Source organism: Megalops cyprinoides, chromosome 7, assembly GCF_013368585.1.
Source record: "Megalops cyprinoides isolate fMegCyp1 chromosome 7, fMegCyp1.pri, whole genome shotgun sequence".
Lineage (NCBI taxonomy): Eukaryota > Metazoa > Chordata > Actinopteri > Elopiformes > Megalopidae > Megalops > Megalops cyprinoides.
In genome coordinates, this window is record NC_050589.1 from 39,684,571 (window position 1) to 39,711,334 (window position 26,764).

Sequence of the window (26,764 nt, forward strand, 5' to 3'; positions counted from 1 at the left end):
ACTTACCCCCTCTGGATTCGAACCACCACCAAGAATTGAGTTCCTGGATGACTCTCCATTCCCAATAGCAAATACATGTTCAAACACATTGAAATTGCCACTCCTCAATTCTTACACTGATTTTAGGTCACAAATGGACCCTTTTCCCTAGGGTTTGGCTGTTTTTGAGCCACATTACTAGATCTCTCAGTTTAGTTGAGATTTTGTTAAAACTGTGTTCCTTGTTCTTCATCATTTTGGTATCCGTTAGTTTTATTGTTCTTAGTGTGAAATAATATCGGTCATATATAAAATAAAGATAAGTGTCTTATCACTCCAAAGACCTGACAATTTTTTATTCCATACATTAAATGCTCTTGTAACAGCAGTATACAGCGTAGTTGACTGTTTGGTCTTGATACATTTTTAAAAACTCATTAAACATCAAAGAAAACTCAAAACTCTCATGAGCAGCCACATCTTTTGGAAAGGAAAAGCTTTGATTCATAGCTGAACAATTTCTTTTAGCTTCATGTACAGTTCTGTTGCAGCCTCCCAGTTCTCTGGCTTATGTAGTTGATTGGACTCCATGGCAAATTCTAAGTACTCCTGCATGTTTTGGTCCCCACATTTAGGTATTGACAATCTGGCTTCAGGAAAGGCATCCAATTCAGCCTCTTCGATTTCAAAGCCACAGTCTCTGGAGCCAAATCTATATTAAACAGAGTACAATAGCATTTACTGGCCTTTAAGAAAAAAACACATAAATATCAATAAATCACTAATGTATTACCTGTGTGGTAAGTAGAACAGTTCATTGGGCACTCCTGGACAGGAAGCTGTTCTGGAAGTGTGAATCCTGTGGCTGTTCCACTGTCTCACACATTCATCCAGGTCCTTCTGAATAACATCTCCATAGCAAAATCTCAGAAGGCACTGATGCACATGACTCCCATTGAAATGTCCGGAATCTCGGAGGTCTGCAAATAACTCCATCCAGAACTGTGACCTATAAAAACGGGTATAATGTGGGTATAGGTATAATGGGTATAATATAAGTGATTTTTTTCTCTGTCATAATTAAGTAACTTTATGAAGGCTACTTATCTTCCCTTTCTAGATATGGACCACCAGGACTCAATACGCTGGTTATTCGTGGATGAGCCATACATGTGGCTGGACACTCCAGAATAGTAGTCACTGTGATGGTGGCGTAGGGTACTCTGAATTGCAGCCATAATGCTGTTCTCCATGCCGCAATCAGTCCTCATTCTCATTGGGATGACACCAAGGTTTCGCACACATGAAAGGAAATTGTGAGCGATCACTGCAGGGTTATTATTTGTTGGTCCACACTGAAGCCACAGTACTTTACACAAAAAGCCATCAATGCATCCTGAGAGGGCCAGACCGAATGGCTTAAGTTTATCATAACCATCAGCATGCCACATATAGCTTGGTCCCATTGAGTGGTATGTTCTTCTAATAAACCTTCTGCGTGCTCTCCTCTCACACCCTCGAGGATTAAGCTCCCTGAGCAAATTCATCACAGCATCTCTCTTCACTCGAAAATTGTACTTTTGTCTAAGTACCTGCCACATTGTTCTGTAGCCAAACAGTTGTCCAGGTCCACGTAGTTCCAACCTGATGGCGTTATGCTGTTTCTAGAACAATATTCCTTTCTGCGGTATAATCCGGCTTGATTGAGTTTACTTTTAAGAGTCTGCAAGCTAATCTTATCCCTTCACTTCCGGCATTTGGGACATTCCCCTTCCGCCAGCAACTCTCGTTTGTAAATTTGTTTTGGCTGTTTGTAAGTTTGTTTCGGACATATGCAAATTTGTTTTGTTCTCGTGATGTAAATTTGTTTTGCACTCATCGGCCACCGTACAGTTGTGACAAAGTACTCCCTTCTCTGTTTGTATGAGGTAAGATCATAGTGTCAAACATCTTGAGGACTTTGCCGGACTTCCTCCATCCCCATTCAGCATCAAGCTTCAAGGCAACTGTGGTTCTGGGACTAAGCTCTGGCAAGTCTTTGACATTTTATCTTTTGTTGAAGTTCCACCTGTAGCTCTGTTTTGCTTTCTCATCTGCTTGTCTCACCTGTTGAAAGTCAGGCCATGACAGCTGCAGGTGTGACTCCAGCATGGAGACTGTTGTCTTCATCTGTCTACCCAACATCAGTTGAGCTGGACTCACCCCAGCAGCTTGAATAGAGCTGGCTATGTAGCTCATCAGGGCAGTGAATGGGTCTGTTTCAAGATTTTCTTTGCAGTCTGTACAGCCCTCTCTGCTTCACTGTTGGACTGACGATAGTGGGGGCTAGTCGTGACATGTTTGAAGTCATAGTCCTGCAAATTGCTGAAAAGCTCTGCTCGAGAACTGTGGTCAATTATTGGTAATGAGAATATTGGGACAGCCCCATCGTGCAAATATGTTCTTCAGTGTTAAGCATGTTGTCTCTCCAGACAGGTCTGGCAGGTGTGCTATGTTGATGTATCTGGAGAAGTAATCCACAGCTACTAAATAGTATTGTTTGTTTATTTCACATATGTCAGCTCCTACTAGTGCTGACTGATAAATCGCATTTTCATCATCACTGCGATAGGAACATGCGCGATAAACACATCGCAAAAGACTGCCTGAAATGGAATGAATAAGAGAAATCATTTTATTTACACGTGCCATGCATTCACACTCAGCATGCGAATATTTGACCTATCACAGGGCCGCCCAATTTCGCTCCCTTTGTTTTGGCCCGCCATGAGCTATGCGCTCCCGCCACCACGTTCTTCAGGGTAAGACAACACGCCCTTATGTTCCACCAATGAGCGGAAAGGGGCAGGGGCATAGCAAGCGCCAGTTGAATAGGAAATAAAATGCACTGAAGAGGCATGTCTTTGTGATAAGCTACAGTTGGCCTTTCGACAGGGTTGCCGGTCTGATTTCAATTGACGTCACATAAAAAACTGCAATCGTGTTACACGCTATCAAAACCGATTCCCGACAAGGTTTGCTTTGGAAAAAGCACTAAAGCACCACTCTGCCAAGTGTTTACTCTGCCAAGCACCACTCTGCCAACCATGGCTAATTCTGTGCAGGAACGAGTGTTGAAATTGATGGCTAAAGTGCATGTTTTATTTTGTTAAGTTGACACGATCTCAGTAAGGAAACCAAACTATTGCCATTTCAGTCACACAAGTGCGAAATCACTACCAATTAGGAAAAATAAATATAGCTGCAAGCAGCAATGAAGGAACCAAGCACCATAGGCCCACCAGGAAGACAAATAATCAGAACAACCCCTGAACAGGACACCAGTCCATCACAGGTTGAACAGACACATTGACAACCACTCTTACACTCACACTTATGGGCAATATAGCATGTCCAATTGAAATTTCCTGAATGTGTCTGCTCTGTGGTAGAAAACCAGAATACCCAGAGGATAATCATTTGATATCAATTTAATAAAACATACTGAATAAAACAAGGTACAGTGATATATTTTCTACATCTTTTAGATGAAATTGCCACATTTAAATAAAAATAAAATGTAATCACATTTTCAAATGAATAAGTTATTTAAATAAAAATAAAAATAAACTATATTGACTATATTAACTGTAATGATGTAATGATCTACAAGAAATTGGTCACGATATTTGCTTTTCTTTGTGTGGTCTGTGCCTTGTGATGTCCATTGGAACACAATGTCATTAACATCTAAGTACACGCAAACTTGGGCGTTTAAACCTGTTTTTCAGTATAGCACCCCAAAGTGGCCAAATTTCACTAAACTTGCTGTGTGGCACCCAGGCCTCATGGTAAGCATGTGTAAATGAGTTTTATGTCAATGAACAAAAGCGTTGCAGAGATATGGCCACTGTTCCTTTATGGCGCATTCATGGGCAAATTTGTGGGTACACTGTGGCCATATTGTTCAACCTGACAACTATCCTTTAACAACTCTTAAAGACAATGATCCAGAGACGTAATACACAAAGGCGCACTGTGCCATAACTCTAGGAGGAGGTGGTTAAATGTGTTTTTGACAAAATAAAGGAGGTGGTTAAATGTGTTTTTGACAAAATAAAGGATGGATGAAACACAAAATGCTGATGTGTAGGTTTCATAAGTTCTTTAACTTTGATGAAACACAAGAAATTTAGCTGAAATATCTGCTTTCGTGTCACAGTAATGTTTTCTAGGAACCAACCTGCCAAGTTTCATGATGATAGGTCGTTAAGTCAGTTTAAGGACTGCTAAAATTTGATTGGCTGATGGTGGCCATGAGGGGTCTCAAGCTTGGTGATGATTGGACATTGCATTCAGGAGTTACACCTCATTATATCAAAAGAGGCCCTGCCCATTAGATTAGTTCAAATTGGACAAACCATCTGTTTTACATAAAATTCAAAATGGCGGAAAATCCAATATGGCGCATCATTTTGGTCCAAGAGGCTTTTTTGTTCATCCTGAGCCAGGGGAAAAAAGAATTTTGATTCTACCCCAAACAGTTCAAGAGTTACAGGCCAAAACGCGTTGTGGCTTCCTATAGCGCCACCATCTGGCCAATCGGGGTAATTTTTTTTTCCCTGAGTAGTGGGTGAACATAGCAACATATCTACCAAGATTTTGCTGTGCAAACACTTTTAGGGAAGAAAAAAAAAATAATAATGATAAATATAGCCGCAAGCGGCGATTGCGGGGTCCAAGCACATCAGCGGAACATTGAATAGGTGATGGCTGCAAGAGCAAGACAAAGAAGAATTAATCCCCGCGAAGGGGGACCGTTGGCTCGGCACTACTATGACGGGCAGCTATGACAAACTGCAGTAAATCCACATACAGATCGCAAGCATTTGCCAGTAGATGTCAGCTAGGCCAAAGAAGGCAATCAGCTCTTATTTTCTAGCTGTATGACTCCTAAAAGAAAATGTAAAACTAAAATGGGATGGATATGTTAAAAGGAGGCAAAAACACGCTGACACGCTATAGGGGCATGTCAGGGGGAGAAGATACAATAAGCGAAGATGGCATGGCTATGAGTTAGAGGAAGAAGATACAATAAGTGTGACTGTAAAACAATATGGGAAAGTGGCATGACTATGAAACCAAAGAAAAAAGATACAATACGCGTAGACCGTAAACCAACAGGAGAAGTGAAGGGAGAGAAGATACAATAAGCGTAGACCATGAACCAATAGGAGAAGGTGGCATGACTATGGAACATCAACATAGTGCACAAAGGTTCTGGGGTGACTTCCAGGGAGGGCCAATGCTGAAGGCAGTGTTCCTTCTCCAAGGTCATCCACTGTCCTGTAATAGCCCCCAAGATTACCCCCCTAGCAGTGTCTTACAATGGCCTACATGCAATGTTTATGACCTAGGGTAACCCCCCAGCATTACTTAGGCATAGAATCACATCATATTACTTTTCAGTAGTAGTGCTTAATGCATACAATATGTTCCACTATACAAAGTATAATAGAATACATATTATTTAAGGCTAACATATTAGATTGTCTGGTAAAGATAAAGATAAAGTAAATAGCTAATGTAATATATCAATAACTTCAGTTAATATGTCAATAACTGTGGTTAAAATCAAAAGCTAACATCTGTTGGCAATGCTTACGATGTTTGCTGGCAATAACGTATTTCAACCATGTAACAAGCTTAATCGTACCACGTCAAGGTCCGCTTTTCTCTGGGGGGGAGTGAAGGTGGCAATACTCATAATTTACATATGGGGTATACACTTTGTGACGGGACGGCGAGCGGCAAACAGGTAACGACAACAGAGATTGGGGTGAACGAAGACAAGACGTTTAATTGTGCTATACAATAAACAAAAGCTTAACTATTTACAAAATAAACAACACCAGGCAATTATTCCCAGGTGCCTCCTTCCTTCATAGGCTCACAGAGTTTATACTCTCCTACAGCCTTCTTCCCCAAATGACAGAACTTGGGTGCTTAAATAGCCTGAGCCCCGCCCTGGACTAACCCATTACCTGGGTCAAAATATTAAAATCAATTTACAGAAATAAAATGACAAAGTTATAACAACAATTCATCCCACAATGAAATACACACATTCCATTGACAAACCCACATGTTTTGTTCCAAAAACAGATTGCTGCATAAAATTTACATTGGCAGCACATTCTCCCCCTTCCACGTTTCAACACATGGGAACTACGCTACCCATAAGACTATATAATTCCCCTACTCCGTGTACGCACTCCTTTTGCCCGTTCCCGGTAGCAGCTCTAACCCACAGGTGAGTCATTTCAGACTTAATTGCATTTATCACATTTGTTCCAAAGTGACAATTATAATTGCTGTCTGTCAAATTAGCAAACCCGATCGCCTGTTTCGTGTGCACCCGAAACAACGCTTGTGTTCGCTAAAGTTTTAACAAATCCAAACAACAAACAAACAATCCAAACATATATGGCTGTAGCAATCCGGTACATAATGATAACAGTCTTCTTTCCTCTTGCAGGACTGAACACATCTCACTAGCTGCAGAAATAAACCGAAGCCATTTAAACCGAGTCCGTGTATATTTAAATATTGCACAAACACATGTATTGTCACAGCCCCCCGCTTCCTCATAGCGAGGCGGATGCGCCCGTTTGTGCGGAGAATTCTTTCTCCGTCACACACTTTATCAAACATTTTCCACCACAGTATCGTATCCCTCTGTCGATGATACTGACCAAATTTGGTGGTGATAGGATCAACGGTCTAGGACTAGTTCGCAAAAGTTGAAAATATGATTTTTTTCAAGAATCCATTACAGTGGAGTCTATTCAATTCATCATGAACCAGGGATTCAGCGGAAATAAGGATCACAACACTAGGACAAACGGTTCAAAAGTAATAAGCAAGAAGTATTCTGAAATTTGGCCTGTTGGTGGTGCTACAGGGATTGATGGATTGACTCCAAATTTGGTGCCTGGATACCTTGGACTGTGCTCTGTGAGGGTGCCAGATTCCACCAACATCCACCTAGGGCTTCTATGGCCTGCCATAGAAAGCCTTTGAAAAAATGATAATACCAAGATGGCCAAAAAACAAAATGGCCGACACACAGGTTTCATGCTTTCCCAGCTAGGGTCCTTCACTGTGATGATACACAAGAAATTTGGTTGAAACATCTGCTTTGGTTCCAAAGCTATAGGCATTTGAATTTTTTTTCTCTCTTTTTCTAGTATAGCGCCCCCATATGGCCAAATTTCATGAAACTTGCTGATGATGATTGCACATTGCATTCAGGAGTTATAGCTCATTATATCACTGATTCTCAAACTTGCTCTGCACGTTTACCATCTTTCCCTGCTTTATCTACCTGACTGAACTCATCAGTGGCATTTTTTATTAGCTGAGCACACCTGATTTAATTAAGAGCATGTTTGGAGCAAGGATAGATAGAAGATATGCAGGACAGGGGGGCTCCAAGAGTAGGACTGAGAAACACTGCATTATATCAATACAGGCCACACTCACCAATTTCATTGGCTTACTGCGGCCACATCTTTTAACGCAGCAACTTTCTTTATACAATATTTAAAGATCTTGGACTGAAGATGTTTTTCTACCTGAGTAGTGAGTGACGATAGAAACGCGTCTACCAAGTTTGGTAGCTCTAGCGTCTATAGTTTTTGCTGTGCAAACACTTTTAGGGCAGAAAAAAAAAATAATAAAAAAAATCAGAACAAACACAATATGGTTCCAGCACTACGTGCTTGGACCCCTAATAATAATAATAAATAAAAATCTGAACAAACATAATTGGGTTCCAGCACTACGTGCTTGGACCCCTAATAAAAATCAGAACAAGCCAAAGTTCACATCCCATCAAAACTCAGGAATCCGTTGCTCATTTCTCTAACTGTTGCTAAGAAAGTAGTCCTCCAAAACTGGAAATCAAGGAAATCCTGTCACATCACTCACTGGACTCATCTAATTTCAGAATACATTTCAATGGAAAAGAGTAATGCTCACAAAAAGAACCAAACATCAGCCTTTGAAGACATTTGGTACCCATTTCTAACTTTTCTAAATTCAATCCAAACATAACTACAAGCCGTGTATATTGCCAGACACATACCCCCCTGCTCTCCTTTTTCTGGTGCCCCCCCGCCCCCCCCCCCCCCACCCCACCCCCCGACCCCTAACATTCCTACTCTCGGTTCACCCCCCCCCTTCTTTCTTTAATTTATTTACTTATTTTGCCTATCAGTTACCACAAGTACACATACACAGAGACACATGTCACTTACACTCTTGCAGAATATATCTGACAACCTCCTTCAGCATCCCTAAACCGTGACCACCCAACGTGAATCATAGCTTATTTTATTCAATCTTTAATAACTTGCCTCTTCATGTTCGTCAACTGGCTTGTCTAGTCCTGTCTTCCCAGTCCTTTGCTATTGTCCCGTCCTACTCGTCCCATCTTACTCATCACTTTGTTTTTTCTTGCTCTGTATGTTGTGCTATACACAATCCCCCCCTTTTATGGATATCCATATTATTATGAATGTATTGCCTTATTAAAAATAAAGTTGTCCTCCGAAGAGGGGGGTGGTGGTGGGTCTTTAAAAAACAAAAAAAATCAGAACAAACACAACAGGGTTCCAGCACTAAGTGCTTGGACCCCTAATAATAATAAAAATCAGAACAAACACAATAGGGTTCCAGCACTATGTACCTGGGCCCCTAAATATAGCCGTAGGTGGCAATTACGGGGTCCAAGCCCTTCAGCCGAACCTAGGAACCTAGCTGGCAAGTGAGGGTCAGTATGGCTTTCAATGAGTGTTGGGTGGCATGACCTGAGGCAGCATATATGGTACTGTGGCTGTTGGGCAATAGGTGACCGAGTGGTAAGACTTTGAAAAATGAATTGAAGTCAATGGGAGATGGACGGATGAATAAACGAGTAAAAGATGAGTGCGGGTCAGTATGGCTTTCAATGAGTGTTGGGGTGGCATGACCTAAAGCAGCATATGTGGTACCGTGACTGTAGGCCGAAAGGTGACCGAGCGGTAAGACTGAAAAATGAATTGAAGTCAATGGGAGGATGGAAGGATGAATAAAAGAGTAAAAGACGAGTGTGGGGTCAGTATGGGTTTCAGTGAGTGTTGGGTGGCATGACCTGGGCCAGCATATGATGTACTATCACCGAAGGCCAAAAGGTGACCGAGCGGTATGACTTTGAAAAATGAATTGAAGTCAATGGCAGGATGGAGAGATGAATAAATTAATAAAAAAACTGATTTAAAAAATGACAAAAATACGAGTGCGGGTAAAGACTGTCTTGGATCAGTGCTGGGTGATTTGTCCTGAGGCAACATGTGAGGTATGGTGGCTATGGGGTGAAAAGTGAGCGAGTGAGAAGGCCATGAATTGTGAGGGGGGTGATTTTGAAAATAAATGGGAGTCTATGGGAAAAAAGGGATGAAAAAATGACAAAAACCGGAGAACAAGTGCAGGTACAGCTTAGCTGTATACAAGCACACCAATCGGGGTCATACTGGACGAGTTACAGTTGTCTCGAAAATTGTGGGAGAAGCGGGACAAAATTTGGTGGAATAAGAAGAAGAAGAAGAATAAAACAATAAATCAGATAACAATAGTTGTGCTTGCAATGCTTCACGTTGCAATCACACTAATAAAACTATCGGATAACAACAGTTGTGCTTGCATTGCAATCACACTAATAATCTGAGTAAAAACAAGAGGTTTCCAGCACCTTCGGTGCTTAGACCCCTAATATTATTGATAATAATAATAATAATAATAATAATCCGAGTAAAAATAAGAGGGTTCCAGCACCTTCGGTGCTTGGACCCCTAATAACAATAAATACAGCTGCAAGCAGCAATTCCGGGGTCCAAGCACATATAAGCTAATTGTCTGGGGGTCTTGAATTTCATGCAGTAAAAGTCTGTGATGAAGATTTTCACAGGTCAGTGTTTGTCAGTGGAAGAATTTGATGGAAGATAAAACTCTTGGCTCATTTGTACATATTAAGTTTCATGCCAATCGGCCACACAGTTCAAGAAAAGTTGACATTTAAGAGTCTTACAGATAATTCAAGATGGTCACCAAATTATGTGACCTATGGCATTCTCCCTCCTTGGGATGATTGTTAACAAAGGGAGAAACATACCTATTAAGTCTCAGGAGTTCCCAATGTTTTGTTTTGGTAGTGTGGTGGAAAATGTTTGATAAAGTGTATACCCCATATGTAAATTATGAGTATTGCCACCTTCACTCCCCCCCAGAGAAAAGCGGACCTTGACGTGGTACGATTAAGCTTGTTACATGGTGGAAATAAGTTATTGCCAGCAAACATCATAAACATTGCCAACAGATGTTAGCTTTTGATTTTAACCAGTTATTGACATATTAACTGAAGTTATTGATATATTACATTAGCTATTTTCTTTATCTTTATCTTTACCAGACAATCTAATATGTTAGCCTTAAATAATATGTATTCTATTATACTTTGTATAGTGGAACATATTGTATGCATTAAGCACTACTACTGAAAAGTAATATGATGTGACTCTATGCCTGAGTAATGCTGGGGGGTTACCCTAGGTCATAAACATTGCATGTAGGCCATTGTAAGACACTGCTAGGGGGGTAATCTTGGGGGCTAATACAGGACAGTGGATGACCTTGGAGGAGGAACACTGCCTTCAGCATTGGCCCTCCCTGGAAGTCACCCCAGAACCTTCGTGCACTATGTTGCTGTTCCATAGTCATGCCACCTTCTCCTATTGGTTCATGGTCTACGCTTATTGTATCTTCTCTCCCTTCACTTCTCCTATTGGTTCATGGTCTACGCTTATTGTATCTTCTCTCCCTTCCCTTCTCCTATTGTTTTACAGTCACGCTTATTGTATCTTCTTCCTCTGACTCATAGTCATGCCACCTTCGCTTATTGTATCTTCTCCCCCTACAGCATGTCAGCGTGTTTTTGCCTCCTTTTAACATATCCATCCCATTTTAGTTTTATATTTTCTTTTAGGAGTCATACAGCTAGAAAATAAGAGCTGATTGCCTGCTTTGGCCTAGCTGACATCTACTGGCAAATGCTTGCAAACTGTATGTGGATTTACTGCAGTTTGTCATAGTTTCCCATCACAGCAGTGCTGAGCCAATGGCCCCCCTTCGCGGGGTTTAATTCTTCTTTGTCTTGTTCCTGTGGCCCATCTCCTGGGCCATGTTCAGACGGGGCCTAGTTCTTACATTAACCCTTTGTTTTAAGGCCTAACCTTGTAGCTTGTGGCACATAGATATCTGTGTGCCTTCTTAGTCTGCATCACCGCTGTCTGGCTAACTGAGTTATTTAACCTTTTTTATTATTCAAACGTGGGCCTGGAAACAATGGTAATATTCCAGGCATATATGCTTAAAAATAAAACGTACTCTGTATTATTTAATTATGTTTAAACATCATATAGGTGTGGAGTGTAAATAATGGGAAATTTCAGAAGTGTTATGCTGATCTCGTACTGCGTTGTGACTAGGCAGGACTAGACAGCTAGCTAACAATAACTCGAATCCCAATAAATCCAACAAGGCTTGACTTTTCTTGACGTTTATTGAGTATCCCAGTTGTAATATTGTAAAACTGCAACAAAATACACAAACAGAAATATGTACGTGAATCATGCATACAATATAGAATATGAAGCATACATGATATATTACACGCAACTAAAATACGTCTAACACAGAGTGAAGAAAATGCTAATCGCGATAGCTAGCATAACTAGCTAGCGTGTTGAAATAGACGTTACAAAAATATAACGCATTTGCACAAAATACTGCAAACTAAGAAATAGCACAGTCCCATGACAGCATAACATTGAAGCACAAATCCGGTACTTACAGACAAATAATGTCCAAAGCTCAAACAGAAAGTCAGCACTAAAGATTCCTATGGCACGTATTCAGCAACATGAACTGAGGTTGACTGAAGCAAAATCTAAACTTTCGATTTATATTACTGCGGGGTTACGAAACATCCACAAGGTGGCATTACATACAAACTCAACTCAATTATCAGTGTAAATAACCCAAAATGAATGCATTTCTATGAAAGGCAGCTCTGTTTCTCCAATCCTTAGCTCTCCTCCCTCTCGCTGTCTCCCCTGCTCTGTGTGTAACATGTTTAGTTATTCCTTCTCCGCCATTACGACCAACTTCACCTGTGTTAAATGCGAGCTTAACGCTAGGTTGACGGAGAAAGTAGCAGAATTAGAAGCACGCATCCGCACCTTATATGAGATTAAAGCTAGTGAAAAGTTTATCGAATCCTTTTCAGTACCGGATGCGTCAATTAGCCTTTCCCCTAGCTCAACCCCGGCAGAGCCTTCGCAGCAAGGCGAGTGGGTTACGGTTCGGGAAAATAGACGCAAGCGCAAGCCCCCGGTGCACCACCAACCCTCGGTTCACGTTTCCAACAGGTTCTCCCCCCTCAGTAACACACCTGCTGAGAAGCCTGTTAAAAGAGCCCTGATTATTGGCGATTCAATTCTTAGAAACGTGAACGTAGAGACACCAACGACCATAGTCAATTGCATTCCTGGAGCCAGAGCTTCCGACATTGAAGCCAATTTGAAAGTGCTGGCTAAAGCTAAAGGTAAAAGTAAAGCGAAATACTCAAAAATTGTTATTCACGTCGGCGCTAACGATGTTCGCATGAGGCAATCGGAAGTAACAAAGTTAACTATTAAGTCGGTGTGCAGGATTGCCAAACAAATGTCGGATTCAGTAATTTTCTCTGGCCCCATCCCCATGCGGCGCGGTGACGAGATCTATAGCAGATTAACGTCACTTAATCGTTGGTTGTCTGAATGGTGCCCCTCTAACAACGTGGGTTTTAAAGATAATTGGCACAAGTTTTGGGGGAGGCCTGGTCTTTTAAAACGAGATGGCATCCACCCCTCGAGGGAGGGTGCAGCTATCATCTCTAGTAACATAGATCATAGTCTGAATTCCACTAAACCTTGACTAATCAGGGCCAAGGCCAGGCAGCAGACTTCCTGTCCTACACAGTTGTCTGCTTTTTCCCTGGAACCACCACTTAAAAATCCCATAGAGACAGTGTATGTTCCACGACCCTCCGTCCCAAACTTCTTAAAAACATCCAGTAGGGGCATTTGTGCTGATAATTTAATAAAAATTAAGTCTGCCAAACCTGAAAGTACTACCTGTAGACAAATGGTCCTTAAGATTGGGTTAATAAATATCAGATCGCTACAACCTAAAGCTTTATTAACAAACGAATTGATTACTGATCACCATTTTGATATCTTATGCCTGACTGAAACATGGCTTAAACCTAATGACTTTGTTGCTCTCAACGAATCAACTCCTCCCAGTTATTGTAATCACCAGGTCCCTCGACCTACTGGTAGAGGTGGCGGCGTTGCTGCTGTACACAGCTCCAAACTCTGTGCCACCCTTAAACCTGGCTATAACTTCCATTCATTTGAACTATTAGTACTTAGCTTTGCACATCCTGACAAGACTGCATTTCAGCTATTTACCCTTGTTATAATTTACAGGCCACCTGGCCCTTACAGTGTTTTCTTATCGGAATTTGCCAATTTTCTATCTGACCTGGTTGTCAATATAGAAAAAGCTGTAATAGTAGGCGACTTTAATGTCCATATGGATAATGAACATGACCCGTTCAGAACAGCATTTTTGTCCATCATCGAATCCATTGGACTCTATCAAGCTGTGGACAAACCCACACATTACCGCAACCATACTCTTGATTTGGTCCTCACATATGGAGCAGACATTAACCAGGTGGAAATCATGCCACACAATCCTGTGTTATCCGACCACTATCTCATCTCTTTCAATTTACCACTAACGTGCTTCACATACTCGGAGCCTAGATTTTCTTCCAGGCGCACGTTTTGCTCTCTTACAGCAAATGCCTTTATCGACGAGCTCCCTACAGCATACTACCTGCACAACGAAATCTCCTCTAGTTTATGTTCAAACCCCAGCTCAACTGAAATTAATCTACTCGCGGACAGAATCGACTCTACTTTGCGTAAAACTCTAGACGCCGTTGCTCCCCTCAAAAGGAAGAAAATCACAGGCAAGAAGCTAGCACCTTGGTATAACGACCATACTCGTGCTCTCAAACAAGCCACACGAAAACTCGAAAGAAAATGGCGCTCCACCAAACTACAGGTTTTTCTCCTGGCGTGGAAGGAAAGTCTCCTAAATTACAAGCATGCCCTCACAGCTACCAGATCCAAATATTTCTCTACTCTTATTGAGAGAAACAAGGACAATCCTAGGTACCTGTTTAGCACTATTGCCAGATTAACCAAGAGTCCTGCATCAGTTAACCCTACCATACCAGCAATTTATAGTAGCAGTGACTTCATGAACTTCTTTGACAGTAAAATCTTAAAGATAAGAGACACAATACAAAAATTCTCATCAACTTCTGGTTCCTGCCTGGCCAGGCCCGTTCCAGATTATGTAGACATGTCTATTAGGCCCGCCCCGCGCTTCGACTCTTTTATACCCATTGAATTTGGCGACTTTTCTTCTCTTCTCAATTCATCTAATAACTCTACCAGCCAACTTGACCCCATACCAACTGGCTTCCTAAAACAGCTATTGCCTGCAATTGGCACACCACTATTAAATCTTATCAATGCCTCTCTTATGTCTGGACACGTACCTCAGCCCTTTAAAGTAGCAGTTATCAAGCCTATTCTAAAAAAGCCTAATCTTGATCCCAATGACCTGTCAAACTATAGGCCCATCTCGAACCTTCCATTCCTCTCCAAAATTCTGGAAAAAGCGGTATCAAAGCAACTCTGTGCCTTTTTACACTCTAACAACATTTTGGAAGTTTTCCAGTCCGGATTTAGACCTCACCACAGTACGGAAACCGCTCTCCTGAAAGTGCTCAACGACCTTCTACTCTCCTGTGACAATGGCTGTATCTCTCTTCTTGTGCTACTAGACCTAAGTGCAGCCTTTGATACCATCGATCATTGTATCCTCCTTGACCGCCTCGAAAACCTGGTTGGCATAAGTGGACATGCCCTATCTTGGTTTAGATCTTATCTATCAGAACGATATCAGTTTGTCTCCATCAACAACGAATCCTCCGCTCGTTCCAGAGTAAAATATGGTATACCTCAAGGATCTGTGCTTGGACCTCTGCTCTTCTCGTTATACATGTTGCCTCTTGGCGATATCATCCGTAAGCATGACATTAATTTCCACTGTTACGCGGATGACACTCAGTTATACATATCAGTCAAACCCGATGTCCCTCTGAATATTTCAAACATGGAGGCCTGCCTAACAGATGTAAAGAATTGGATGGCCCGAAACTTTCTCCTCCTCAACCCGGACAAAACCGAAATATTGGTCATAGGCCAAAATTCAATCAGGAGCAAACTCACTCATTTTACATTGGACCTTGATGGTGTCTCCCTTGCCCCGAGTGCAGCCATCAAAGACCTTGGTGTTGTTATTGATCCCGAGCTCTCCTTTGAAACTCACATAACTAACACCTCTAGGACTGCCTTCTTCCATCTGAGAAATATTGCTAAAATCAGGAAAATCGTATCAATTAACGACGCTGAAAAACTAATCCATGCCTTTGTAACATCCAGATTAGACTACTGTAATGCCCTCTTGTCAGGATGTGCAAACGTCTCATTAAAACCCCTTCAGCTGGTGCAAAATGCAGCTGCTCGAATCTTAACTAAAACTAAACGCTTTGAGCACATCACCCCAGTTCTGGCCTCTCTCCATTGGCTACCTATTAAATACCGGATCATTTTTAAAATACTCTTACTCACATTTAAGGCTTTAAATGGGCTTGCCCCCCCCTATCTTAAGGACCTTCTTCATCCATATCTTCCGCAGAGAGCCCTTCGCTCCCAAAATGCCGGGCTTCTCACCATTCCAAGAGTGGGCAAAACTACTGTAGGCGGTAGAGCCTTTTCCTATCAAGCCCCTCTCCTGTGGAACAGTTTACCCTCTGAGATTCGGGGAACAGACTCTCTCTCCACCTTTAAGTCTAGGCTCAAAACATATCTATATAGTAAATCCTTCAGCTGAGGGACATGGCCTGGTGCTGGCGTGGATCATAGAGTCTCTGGTGGACTAAGTGGTCATTGCTTTCATGGACCCTGTGCCGTGATCTGGTGTTGACTGTCTTAGGGTCGCCCTCATGACTATGCCGGTCCCTTGCCTCCCGTCCCCTAGGTTATGCTGCCATAATGTTAGCCTGCCGGGGTCTTTCCTTGTTGCACACCTTTTTCTCTGCCCCTCCTCTCCTGCCTCTCTGTTCTACATCCCTGCCATTCTTATCATCCACTAACCACTGTTTTCTGTTTGCTTCCTATTCCCTGCTCCGGGCTCCTGTCTGGAGCTGTAGCCCAAGCGTCTCATCTCGTTTTCCAGTCCTGCTACCTCGCTGCCCTGCCCATCAAAGCCAACTGCATTCCAAGACCCGGACATCCTAGGAGACATTCTTATAATCACTCTACTGTTAACTGCTATTGTTTGTCAATAACAAATGTACATTGCATAATATTGTGTCTAACTCTATCTGCCCAGTGCCGGCCAGAAGCAGATGGGCCCCCCCATGAGCCCGGTTCTGCTCAAGGTTTCTTCCTGATAGGGAGTTTTTCCTTGCCACTGTTGCCTTGTTGGCTTGCTCTCAGGGGGTCTCAGGCCTGGGAACAATGTAAAGCTGCTTTGTGACAACTTGTGTTGTAAAAAGCGCTATACAAATAAAAATGAATTGAATTGAATTGAAAGGCAGACAGTTATGTTTAAAAACAAAATACAATTAATGACTATGGAGTTTGTGGGACTTTCCAGGCGGGGTAAATGTAACAGCTTAAAAATTAAATAATGGTGTATTAAATGGAAAATGGGATGATCTTGAAGGAGGAGCCTGGGAGGAGTTGGAAATTATGGTCTGGGATAGGAGGAGTGAGAAAAGGCATAAAGGATGGATGCAGGCTGAGGGGAGGACAGAGTGATTGGGGAGTGTTTGTGAATGTATACACACCGCATATACACCTGTTGCTCTGTGGACCAACCCGGTTTACTGTATGTGATTGATCACCATATGCAATAAACCAAACAACCATAATTACATCAGACTCTGTGAGGACTTATTATTTTCCAGAAGGCATCAAAATGTGGAGGAAGATCCTCGGTCCATTTGGCCCAGACCAGGGGGATATCCACCAGAACAGGATGACAAACTGAATTTGTAACATAAAAATTAATAATAACCTTCGGTGCTTGGACCCCTAATAATAATAATAATGTGAGTAAAAAGAAGAGGGTTCCAGCACCTTTGGTGCTTAGACCCCTAATAATCTGAGTAAAAACAAAAGGGTTCCAACACCTTTGGTGCTTGGACCCCTAATAATAATAATAATCCGAATAAAAACAAGAGGGTTCCAGCACCTTCGGAGCTTGGACCCCTAATAATAACAATCCAAGTAAAAACAAGAGGCTCCCAGCACCTTTGGTGCTTGGACCCCTAATCTTTCAAGTAAAAACAAGACAGTTCCAGTACCTTTGGTGCTTGGACTGCTAATAATAATAATAATCTGAGTAAAAACAAGAGGGTTCCAGCAGCTTCGGTGCTTGGACCCCTAATAATAAACCTGTACTTTATTAAAGAAAACAATCATGACAGGTGTGTTGTAATAAAAATGAGTGGTGTCCACTGATTAAATGCAGTCTTTCTGCACTATGAAGAGGGAAAACCCAGACATTCACAAAGTGTGTGATGAATGACCGGTTGTTTCTTCATGCAAAATAAATTTGGGGTTTAAAATTCAATTAAGCTGCTTTATTTTACGGGTTAAGTGAAGGCGGGTCATTTTTAACCCTTAGGACAAAGGTAGTACACAAGGATTAAATAAAACTTTAGTACCCATCTTACCATATGAGTGAAATGACAAACACGAGTTTTGAGTTCATCTTTAACTTTATTATATGAACAAAGTAGCAGCCTATACTATGGCAAAACACAAGGGGGGGCTTAGGGGGCTTTCACAGGAACCCGGGCCCGGATCCGAGTACACTTGACCCCAAAGTCCAGTTCGTTTGATTAGTGTGAACACTGTGTCTCGCGTACCACTTGAAAAGGTGGTCTCGAGTACGGTTCATGTGTACTCGGGTATGGTTCGCATCAGGTGTAAAAACTACTGTACAAAAACAAGGGAGTGGACTGCTATTTAGAATGTAAATGTGAAGTGTACGCTTCTTCTTTGTGTTTACTGGCAGATCGCAAACCAACTAGGTGCTGAATCGGAGTGTGTAGATATGCAAGTGTACTTGGGTACGGAACAACATTACTGATGTGAAAGCTGACCAGCGGGGAATGGGGGGGGGGGGGGGGGGGGGCAATTGTACCTAATATGAAAACGCCTTCAATCTCTGATAGGTGCATTCTCCGTCCTCGCGATCTTGCAAGACCATTCTTGTCAAAGACACTTGGCAAGAATGTTCTTCTCAAGAACACAAGTATGTTCTTAGCGCTCTTGGTATTAATAAACAGCCCATGATTGATCATCAAGGCTAGCAAAACTGAATCAAGCTAAAGAGAAAGTAGCTTTCAGGTCACACAAATTGAACAAATTAAATATCAACATCAAGTTCGGCCCTGACCAAGGTACGTTTTACTAATCTGTTTTCTGGACACAAATGACCCAATAAAAAAGGAGAAAACGAGCTGAATTTCCACTTTTTTGTTTTTGACACAACACAAAAAAACTAAAAATCGACTCGTTTTCTCCTTTTTTCTTCCTCCAGAAATCGAACAATGAACAATTGACATCATTTTTTCATCAACTATGTCAGAGACATGAATTGACCTGTAATACATAAAGAACAGCTGATATTCTTTACTCACTCACACAATGGTACAATATTGCTTTTGCTGCATTCAAGACAACAGTATTATGAGGTGATATAGACTTGCCAAGCGTGTACAAGTAGGAACTTTGAATGGGGTAGGAGGTCTGAACACAAGTGGGAAATCTCAAACTGGAAATAACCGACTTTTGACTTGTTGGGAAACAGCATTACTGTTTAAGCAAAATTTCGGAAGACTTTTGTTTTATACACGCATGCAGTCAAAGAGTTTTGCTTTAAAAATGACATAAAATCCTGTTGTGAGATACACAGGGCGACATTGCTAGTCTGTAGATTTTTTGTTAGCTTTTTAAATCAACATTCTAAGATCATCAACATCAGTTAACATGAGACCTTCCTTACCTTTGAAATGACCTCTGTGTGGAAACAGATCGTGCAAGCTGGCTCATGTTAGGTTGAGAGTTCCACCGAAAGGCAAACGGCTGGGATGGGGATGGGGCTGGGGCTGGCATCGGCAAAGCTGGACTCTGCCCAACAGTTTCTCCATGAACCTCATACTGCGCTTTGTCGGTGAGGTCCATGGTGCTGAAACACCCATTATTCATCGGAAATATCACAACATTTGAGGCATCAGTGATGTAGAGGCTAGTTGTGTTGACCTAAAAGAAAACAATAGAAAATGTTATGCAGTGAACACACATTTCTTGCTAAAATGCAAAGTGAGATGTAACAGCAAGATCTGACAAAGTGTTAGCAAAGAGGCTAACCCCTGACATTGCTAGCATTTATCCCCAGCAAGTCAGGTTAAGTGCCTTTGAGTGAGGTTTAGTGCATAGGCTTAACTTAATGTCATCTGCTAACTACCATTACAACCAAGAGTGACATTACAGAGGCCTTCTATACTCTTCGGTTACATTATCCCTTAAACCTCACTAATATCCCGGGTCTATGGCACCAATGCAACCATGTTCAATGTCATTATAACTTTCACCCACACATGTCTGAACATCACGGTAACTACCTTTAAAGCAATTCATTAGTTTGACATACCACATTAACTTACCTGAAAGATGTTCACTATTCTGTCCACTCGCATATCATCCAATTTGAGACAGACTGTCTTGCCTCCTCTGAAGAAAACATGTCTCCATATTTGCGTAAAACTGGTTAAAGTTTATCTTACTGTGGATTACATAAGGGATTCTCTAAAGCAAACATAAGGAGATTTTGCGCCGAACATGGCATCATCCGACACCGAATTCAGGATGCCAAATTGGAGGTCGAGATTGCTAAAGCAATTAATGAGGTATGACACAGTCTGACAGATTATTATATTTTACGTACAGCTTCTGTATGTACCAACCATAATGATTCTGAGTTTTTTTTTTTTTCAGACTGGACCAGCGTATGGAGGCTGACTTCAAAAGGGATCCAGGCATCAGAGGGGCGCGTTGGTCGTATTCTCAAAAATGTGAACCCTTCACATCATGCCGATTGGCACAATGTGAGTGTTACGTAGGCTAAGGCTAAAAGGTTTCATTGTGCTCTAGACAATTGTTACAATATTCTGAGAAAAAAAGCTATTTTTTCTATTCCCTAGAGATCAAGAAACCTAAATCCAGTGCCATACAGTGCAAAGTATATGGGTCACAAATTGCACATTGACCAGAATGAGAAATTGGTCATGCTTGGGGCGACCCATGTGCTTTCAATTGATGGGTTTCTCCAGCAAAATTGTTAGCCACTCCACAATGCCGGTGAAAAATAACCTGACTATACATCAACAGATTTACAGGTAATTACAGTGCTCAATGTGCTGTAAGTTACAATGTAACTATACATGTAACTATAAATGTATGCAAAATGGATCCACAAAAGGCTTATGTGGTGTCTTACATATGAATGAAATGTGTTGATACATGCTTCTGTATTACAGGAGTGCTGTACTGGAATATGGAATGTGAGAGCAAATAAGGGTAGACCATGGAAAAGAGTTTTACTTAACTCTCTTCATGCAGGAGAAATTGGCAGGCTACAAGAATTACACAGCAAGACAACCATACTTGCAAACACAGTCAACTCATGTAAATTGGTTCATTGCATCTTTCCCTCAATCAACTGCTAACTGTTTATAATGCAGTGTTGTTGTCTCTGTCTTATTGGTTACTAATCTAGTCTCAAAAACTGTTAGTCATTTTCTCCGATACTGTTACAGTATATAGACATACACTATTTCTCAATGTAGTGCAGCAATAGTGGTAACAATGCAAAGCCAAAACACTTCAACGACATGACAAATTTGTTGCTTATTCTTCATTATAGTGTACTCTTTACCATATTAATTGGGTTTATATAGACTGGTTACTATCAAGTGCAAATTAGTAATGATGAACTATTTCTGAAATTACACTGTAAAATTTGTTCATGCTTTCAAAATTACAGAACCATATAGTCGAAAGAATGTGGCCAGATGTCAATCAGAGTGTAAACTACCCACTGAAAGGGGCTCTCATCCACCTGGTTGACCAAGAGGAACTGAATTTGGAGGACAACATGACACGATATTGCGTGTCCACACTTACCTGTCAGGTTGCTGAAATTGGACTTGGTCGGCTGGTGCAGTCCTGGAATGCACGCAGGATACAAGACACAGCCCCCAGCCCTTTATCTCTAAATCTCAAGAGGCGAATGTATCTCTAAATCTCAAGACGCTGTAGGATCCAGTGATTTCTCAATAGCTGAGGGGCGTTTTTAGGCAAGATGCGAAGCAGAGTACAAAATTGACCCCTCCTTGATATAGTCACAGTGACATCCCAAGTCTTAGTAGGGCAGCTTGGCTGTAGTTTTTGCTTGAGTTTTTACCCAAAGATGGGTGTTTATTTCAGATTTAAGAAATATGTAATGATAGAATGGATGGATACATAATGGTAATTCGTGTTACCTGGCTCTGGGTGGATGTCCAAAGAAAGTGCCGGCAGTTCTTCTGCCAGAGGCTGAAGAGGCTGCAGACCGCTATTACCATGAAGTAGGGTCGTCTTTGACACGGTTGTCACTATTTAGAAAAAATTCCTTTCTTACCATGGACGACCAGGTTGAAGCAGAACAAGAATTTGGACGACCGTACAGTGTAATCCTATGGGACAAAATGTAACGTCGGACAAAAGCATTTATTTTCGCCACGCATAGGCTCATAGATGTCATTATGATACCTGACCACATTTGTAGGATCCCTACAGAAACATACCCATATCTGTTTGCCCCAAATAATGGTAAAATAACGGTATAAAACTACTATTTGTACAGCCAGACCATGTTCTATCGTCACGTCACGTTCCCACGACAACGACCAAAAACAGACAGTAGCGGTTGGAAAACTTATCAACTCGGAGCACAGCGAACTAACATTTTATGACATGACGGTAACCATAGATATATTTCTATAACAGTAATTGTAGATATATTTCATAGATATATTTCTGGAGTAAAATGGGATGTCCTAAAAGTTTCTGGTAAGTGTGTGTGTGTTTATTGCACTCGCTAGCAAAACTAGCCTGTTAAGGTTCATTTAACTTAACTGCTATGGCAAATCCAGATGCGCCACCTGCTTCCTTAATATTAACCCAACGCTTCAGTATGATTCCCACATCAATGTCAAGCATGATTGATCGATAGAGCTATATAAATAACATCATGGTTTACTTTCTGCTGCTTTTATTGTTTGAAATACCTTGAAATAAACCGGAGCCTATGAGCAAATCCATATTAAGCCAATTGCACCAGGATGAAGGTTAGGTTACAACATGGTGCCCATGAATCACGTGAAAGTCCCTAAACCAATCATAGCGCAGAACAGTTGACACTGGAGTTGGTCAAACTCTCTATATACACGGCTCTGTAGACATTGATTATAACGCTCCACCAACTGGCTGGCTGGGCTGGGCTGGGCATATGCAGGCTACTACTGCGCTTTTGCTCAGTTTTTTGAATACACAAAGGAAAAATATTGCTTTCAAAATGTTCAATTATCGTGGATGTAGCCATAGTTTTCCACGTAAAGTTTATTTGCTTACAAACGTAACTCTCGGTGAGGCTCGGCTATATAGAACGTATCAATCCGCCTATCACTCCCTCCAGGAAATACACGACACCGCAGTTCTTCTGATACTGATGGATTTAATCGTCTTAACTGCACTTCTGTCACCATCAAATCCACCGTCGAACTGTTCAAATACATCAATGTACAGAACAAGCACGTATTTGTACCATACACAAACTGTAGAAAATAATTATGCGCAATTAAACATAAAACACGTAAACAAACATACCTCGCTGGCTGCACACAACCAAGAGGGAATGAGTCCACTTGAATGAACATAAAATCTTTCAAAAATGACTACGCAATTCACCCTTAAACTCAATCTTCTGCTTCTGCCATAAACTTCTGCTTCACTTTTTCTTTTGGAGGAGATTGCACCAACTAAATGTGTCCCCCGCACAACACAGAACGTAAACATACTTCCAGTGAAATGTTAATACAAAATAAATCAATATTCATGAAAATAAATTATATAAATAATATATGTGGACAAAACATATAAAATAATGACATAAATAATATTTATGGCAGTTAAACCGCCAAAATAAGCTTACACTTTCCTCAGAAATGACGGTAACTGAGCACACGTCTCTTTGGTCCTATAGCCAATCAGAAGCGTTCGGGCGCCAAGGCCCACCCAGGGGTGAAAACAAAATATTGAGTGGTCATTTTATCTTGTCCCAAAGAGTACTGACCAAGGTACGTTTTACCAGTCTGTTTTCTGGACACAAATGACCCAATAAAAAAGGAGAAAACGAGTTGTTTTTTCGTTTCTTGTGTTGCGTGTCAAAAACAAAAAATGAAATTCAGCTCGTTTTCTCCTTTTTTATTGGGTCATTTGTGTCCAGAAAACAGACTAGTAAAACGTACCTTGGTCAGGGCTGAACTTGATTTTGATATTTAATTTGTTCAATTTGTGTGACTTGAAAGCTACTTTCTCTTTAGCTTGATTCAGTTTTGCTAGCCTTGATGATCAATCATGGGCTGTTTATCAATACCAAGAGTGCTAAGAACGTACTTGTGTTCTTGAGAAGAACATTCTTGCCAAGTGTCCTTGACAAGAATGGTCTTGCAAGATCACGAGGACGGAGAATGCACCTATCAGAGATTGTAGGAGTTTTCATATTTGGTACGATTGCCCCCCCATTCCCCGCTGGTCAGCTTTCACATCAGTAATGTTGTTCCGTACCCAAGTACACTTGCATATCTACACACTCCGATACAGCACCTAGTTAGTTTGTGATCTGCCAGTAACCACAAAGAAGAAGAAGCGTACACTTCACATTCACTTCCTTGTTTTTGTGCAGTAGTTTTCACACCTGATGCGAACTGTACCCGAGTACACATGAACCATACTTGAGACCACCTTTTCAAGTGGTACACGATACAGTGTTCACACTAATCAAACGAACTGGACTTTGGGGTCAAGTGTACTCGGATCCGGGCCCAGGTTCCTGTGAAATGCTCTCAGGGGGTCTCAGGCCTGGGAACAATGTAAAGCTGCTTTGTGACAACTTGTGTTGTAAAAAGCGCTATACAAATAAAAATGAATTGAATTGAATTGAATTGAAAGCCCCCTAAGCCCCCCTTGTGTTTTGCCATAGTATAGGCTGCTACTTTACTTTAGTCGTAACATTCTGTACATCCCTTAACATCCCTTTGTCCTAAGGGTCAAAAATGACCCGCCTTCACTAAACCCCTTTCCATATTGGCCTGAATGTTAGACAGCAGATTTTTTTCTACTCCAGAAATTACATCTGAAAAGTGGGGTTGTCTTACATGGGAGGACTAGACTTTTTAATGTCATTATGAACAGCAGATGGCGCCATTTATCTGAGATTGCTGAGTGGTATTAGAAATCCTAGTAGACTAGTTTATTTTATTTTTATTTAAATGTGGTAATTTCATCGAACAGATGTAGAAAATATATCAGAATACCATGTTTTATTCAGTGTATTTTATTAAATTGATTTCAGATTGAGATTTCCTTTATTGTCATTTTATCATGCACTTGCGTACAATCAAGAATGAAATGTGGTTTCTCCTATATCAACAGTGTATATAAATTACAAAGAGAATTAAAACAACATATATCCATAAACAATACACTCAGTTTTGTAAACATTTGGAGGGGAATAGCAGCATGACTCTATGGTGGCATGTCTTTATGGTGTAGTTGGAGGGGAATAGCAGCATGTACTGTCAATAAATGATCTTTTTTTGTCTGTACAAAAAGTGCCAGGTGCAGCATGAAATGGATTGCACTAGTGCAGAATAGTGTCTGTCTGGTCCTATGGGGGGATTAATGGTTCGGGGAGCTAGAGTGTTCATGATCTTCACAGCCTGGGGTATGAAGCTATTTAGAAGCCTGGTGGTATCAAATGAAATGATTTCTTTAAATAAATAAGATTTGATCTTCAAAAAGTCTTTTGCTAAAAAAGGTGTTAAAAAATGAGGGGTCCTTTTCTAATCAGGGACATTTTATTATATTCAGCTAATATGGTATGTCCTCTGCCATTTTTCCCATGATTTTGGATTTTTTTCAATACCCAAAAATTGCACTCCTCCAACAGCGTTGGCACTTCTCATTGCAATGTCCCAAGAAGGCACACTGCATTTTATGGCACTGCTTATGTTTAAGCTTGACATATATGTAGTGGGGGGCAGTGAGGTGGTGCAAATGGGTAGCAGTACTGCCTAACATTATGGAGGTTTCAAGTTCAGGGTGCGTCTGCATTCAGTTTGTACCTTGTCCCTGTGTTCATGTGGCTTTCCTCTGGGTATTCGGGTTTTTCTACCACAGTCCAAACACATTCAGGTAATGTCAATTGGACATGCTATAGGTGTGAGTGTAAGAGTGGGTGTCAATGTGTCTGTTCAGCCTGTGATGGATTGGTGTCTTGGTCAGGGGTTGTTCTCATTAGTTGTCTACCTGGTGGCCCTGAGGTGCTTGGCCCCTTCATTGCTGCTTGCAGCTATATTTGGTATTGTTTCTGCAGTTTTTGTTGGACTTATCCATGGGTGTAAGTGCCAAGTTTTGCTGCATAGGGAGGTGTGCTCCTGGTGCAAGGTGGTTATAATAGGGATGGATCCAACATCTCTAAATTGTAATGAGTTTAGAAATTGTCATGTATTTTTGTTTTGGTTATTCTGTGATTTATTTTTTGTTTCATAGAATGTTTCTGCAATATTTTTTATTTAGTATTGGAGTTTTGTTCAATTATTTTTCTCCCCTAATTTTACATGCTGATATGGGGATCGTCACTTGAGTATTACCAGGTTTAGTGAGGAAAAATTACTGGTTAAGTTGGGTGGATCAATGTATAATGGGGAGAGGGTTGGAAATAAATGTGGGCTCCTGAGCTCAGACGTGTGAGCAGTTTATTTTGTATTACAATATGTAAAAGAGTGCCAAGGTGGCTTAATTTTTTCCATTTACGTGTTCTTGTCCACACACACTTTGCAAGAGAAAGCTTTAAATTCAAACAACAGCCAGCACTCTTAACTGTACTGTTCTGAAAAAATGTATTCACATGGAAAGAAGTACAGTTCTGGTCAACATTATTGGCACCCCTGTATTTTAAGTACATAATGTAAAATATCTCCTAAAAAAGTGTGTAGTCGATTTGGTCGATATACACTCACATGTTTGATACAGAACAGCACAGGATAAAACAATAACAATTTAAAAAGAAATGGTTGGAAAAGTGTAAAAACAGAAACATTGCCGTTGACACAATTATT

The 26,764-nt window shown here is 41.1% G+C and overlaps 1 protein-coding gene across 3 annotated transcripts; it reads right to left on the bottom strand.

Annotated features, from left to right (window-relative positions):
• Positions 1 to 359: 359 nt before the first annotated feature.
• LOC118781114 lies at positions 360 to 23,385 on the bottom strand. Of its 3 annotated transcripts, none has more exons than XM_036534001.1 (5): positions 23,250 to 23,385; positions 21,866 to 21,976; positions 19,327 to 19,583; positions 773 to 988; positions 360 to 691 (listed from the first exon to the last, which is right to left on the bottom strand). In XM_036534001.1, exons 2-5 carry the CDS (start codon positions 21,944 to 21,946, stop codon positions 484 to 486), a joined length of 762 nt encoding a protein of 253 aa, XP_036389894.1. In that variant the 5' UTR covers positions 21,947 to 21,976; positions 23,250 to 23,385; the 3' UTR covers positions 360 to 483. The 3 variants fall into 3 exon arrangements, with proteins under 3 accessions (XP_036389894.1, XP_036389893.1, XP_036389895.1); XM_036534000.1 differs by having other exon boundaries at positions 21,866 to 22,057; XM_036534002.1 differs by having other exon boundaries at positions 19,988 to 22,057.
• Between the last annotated feature and the right edge of the window lie 3,379 nt (positions 23,386 to 26,764).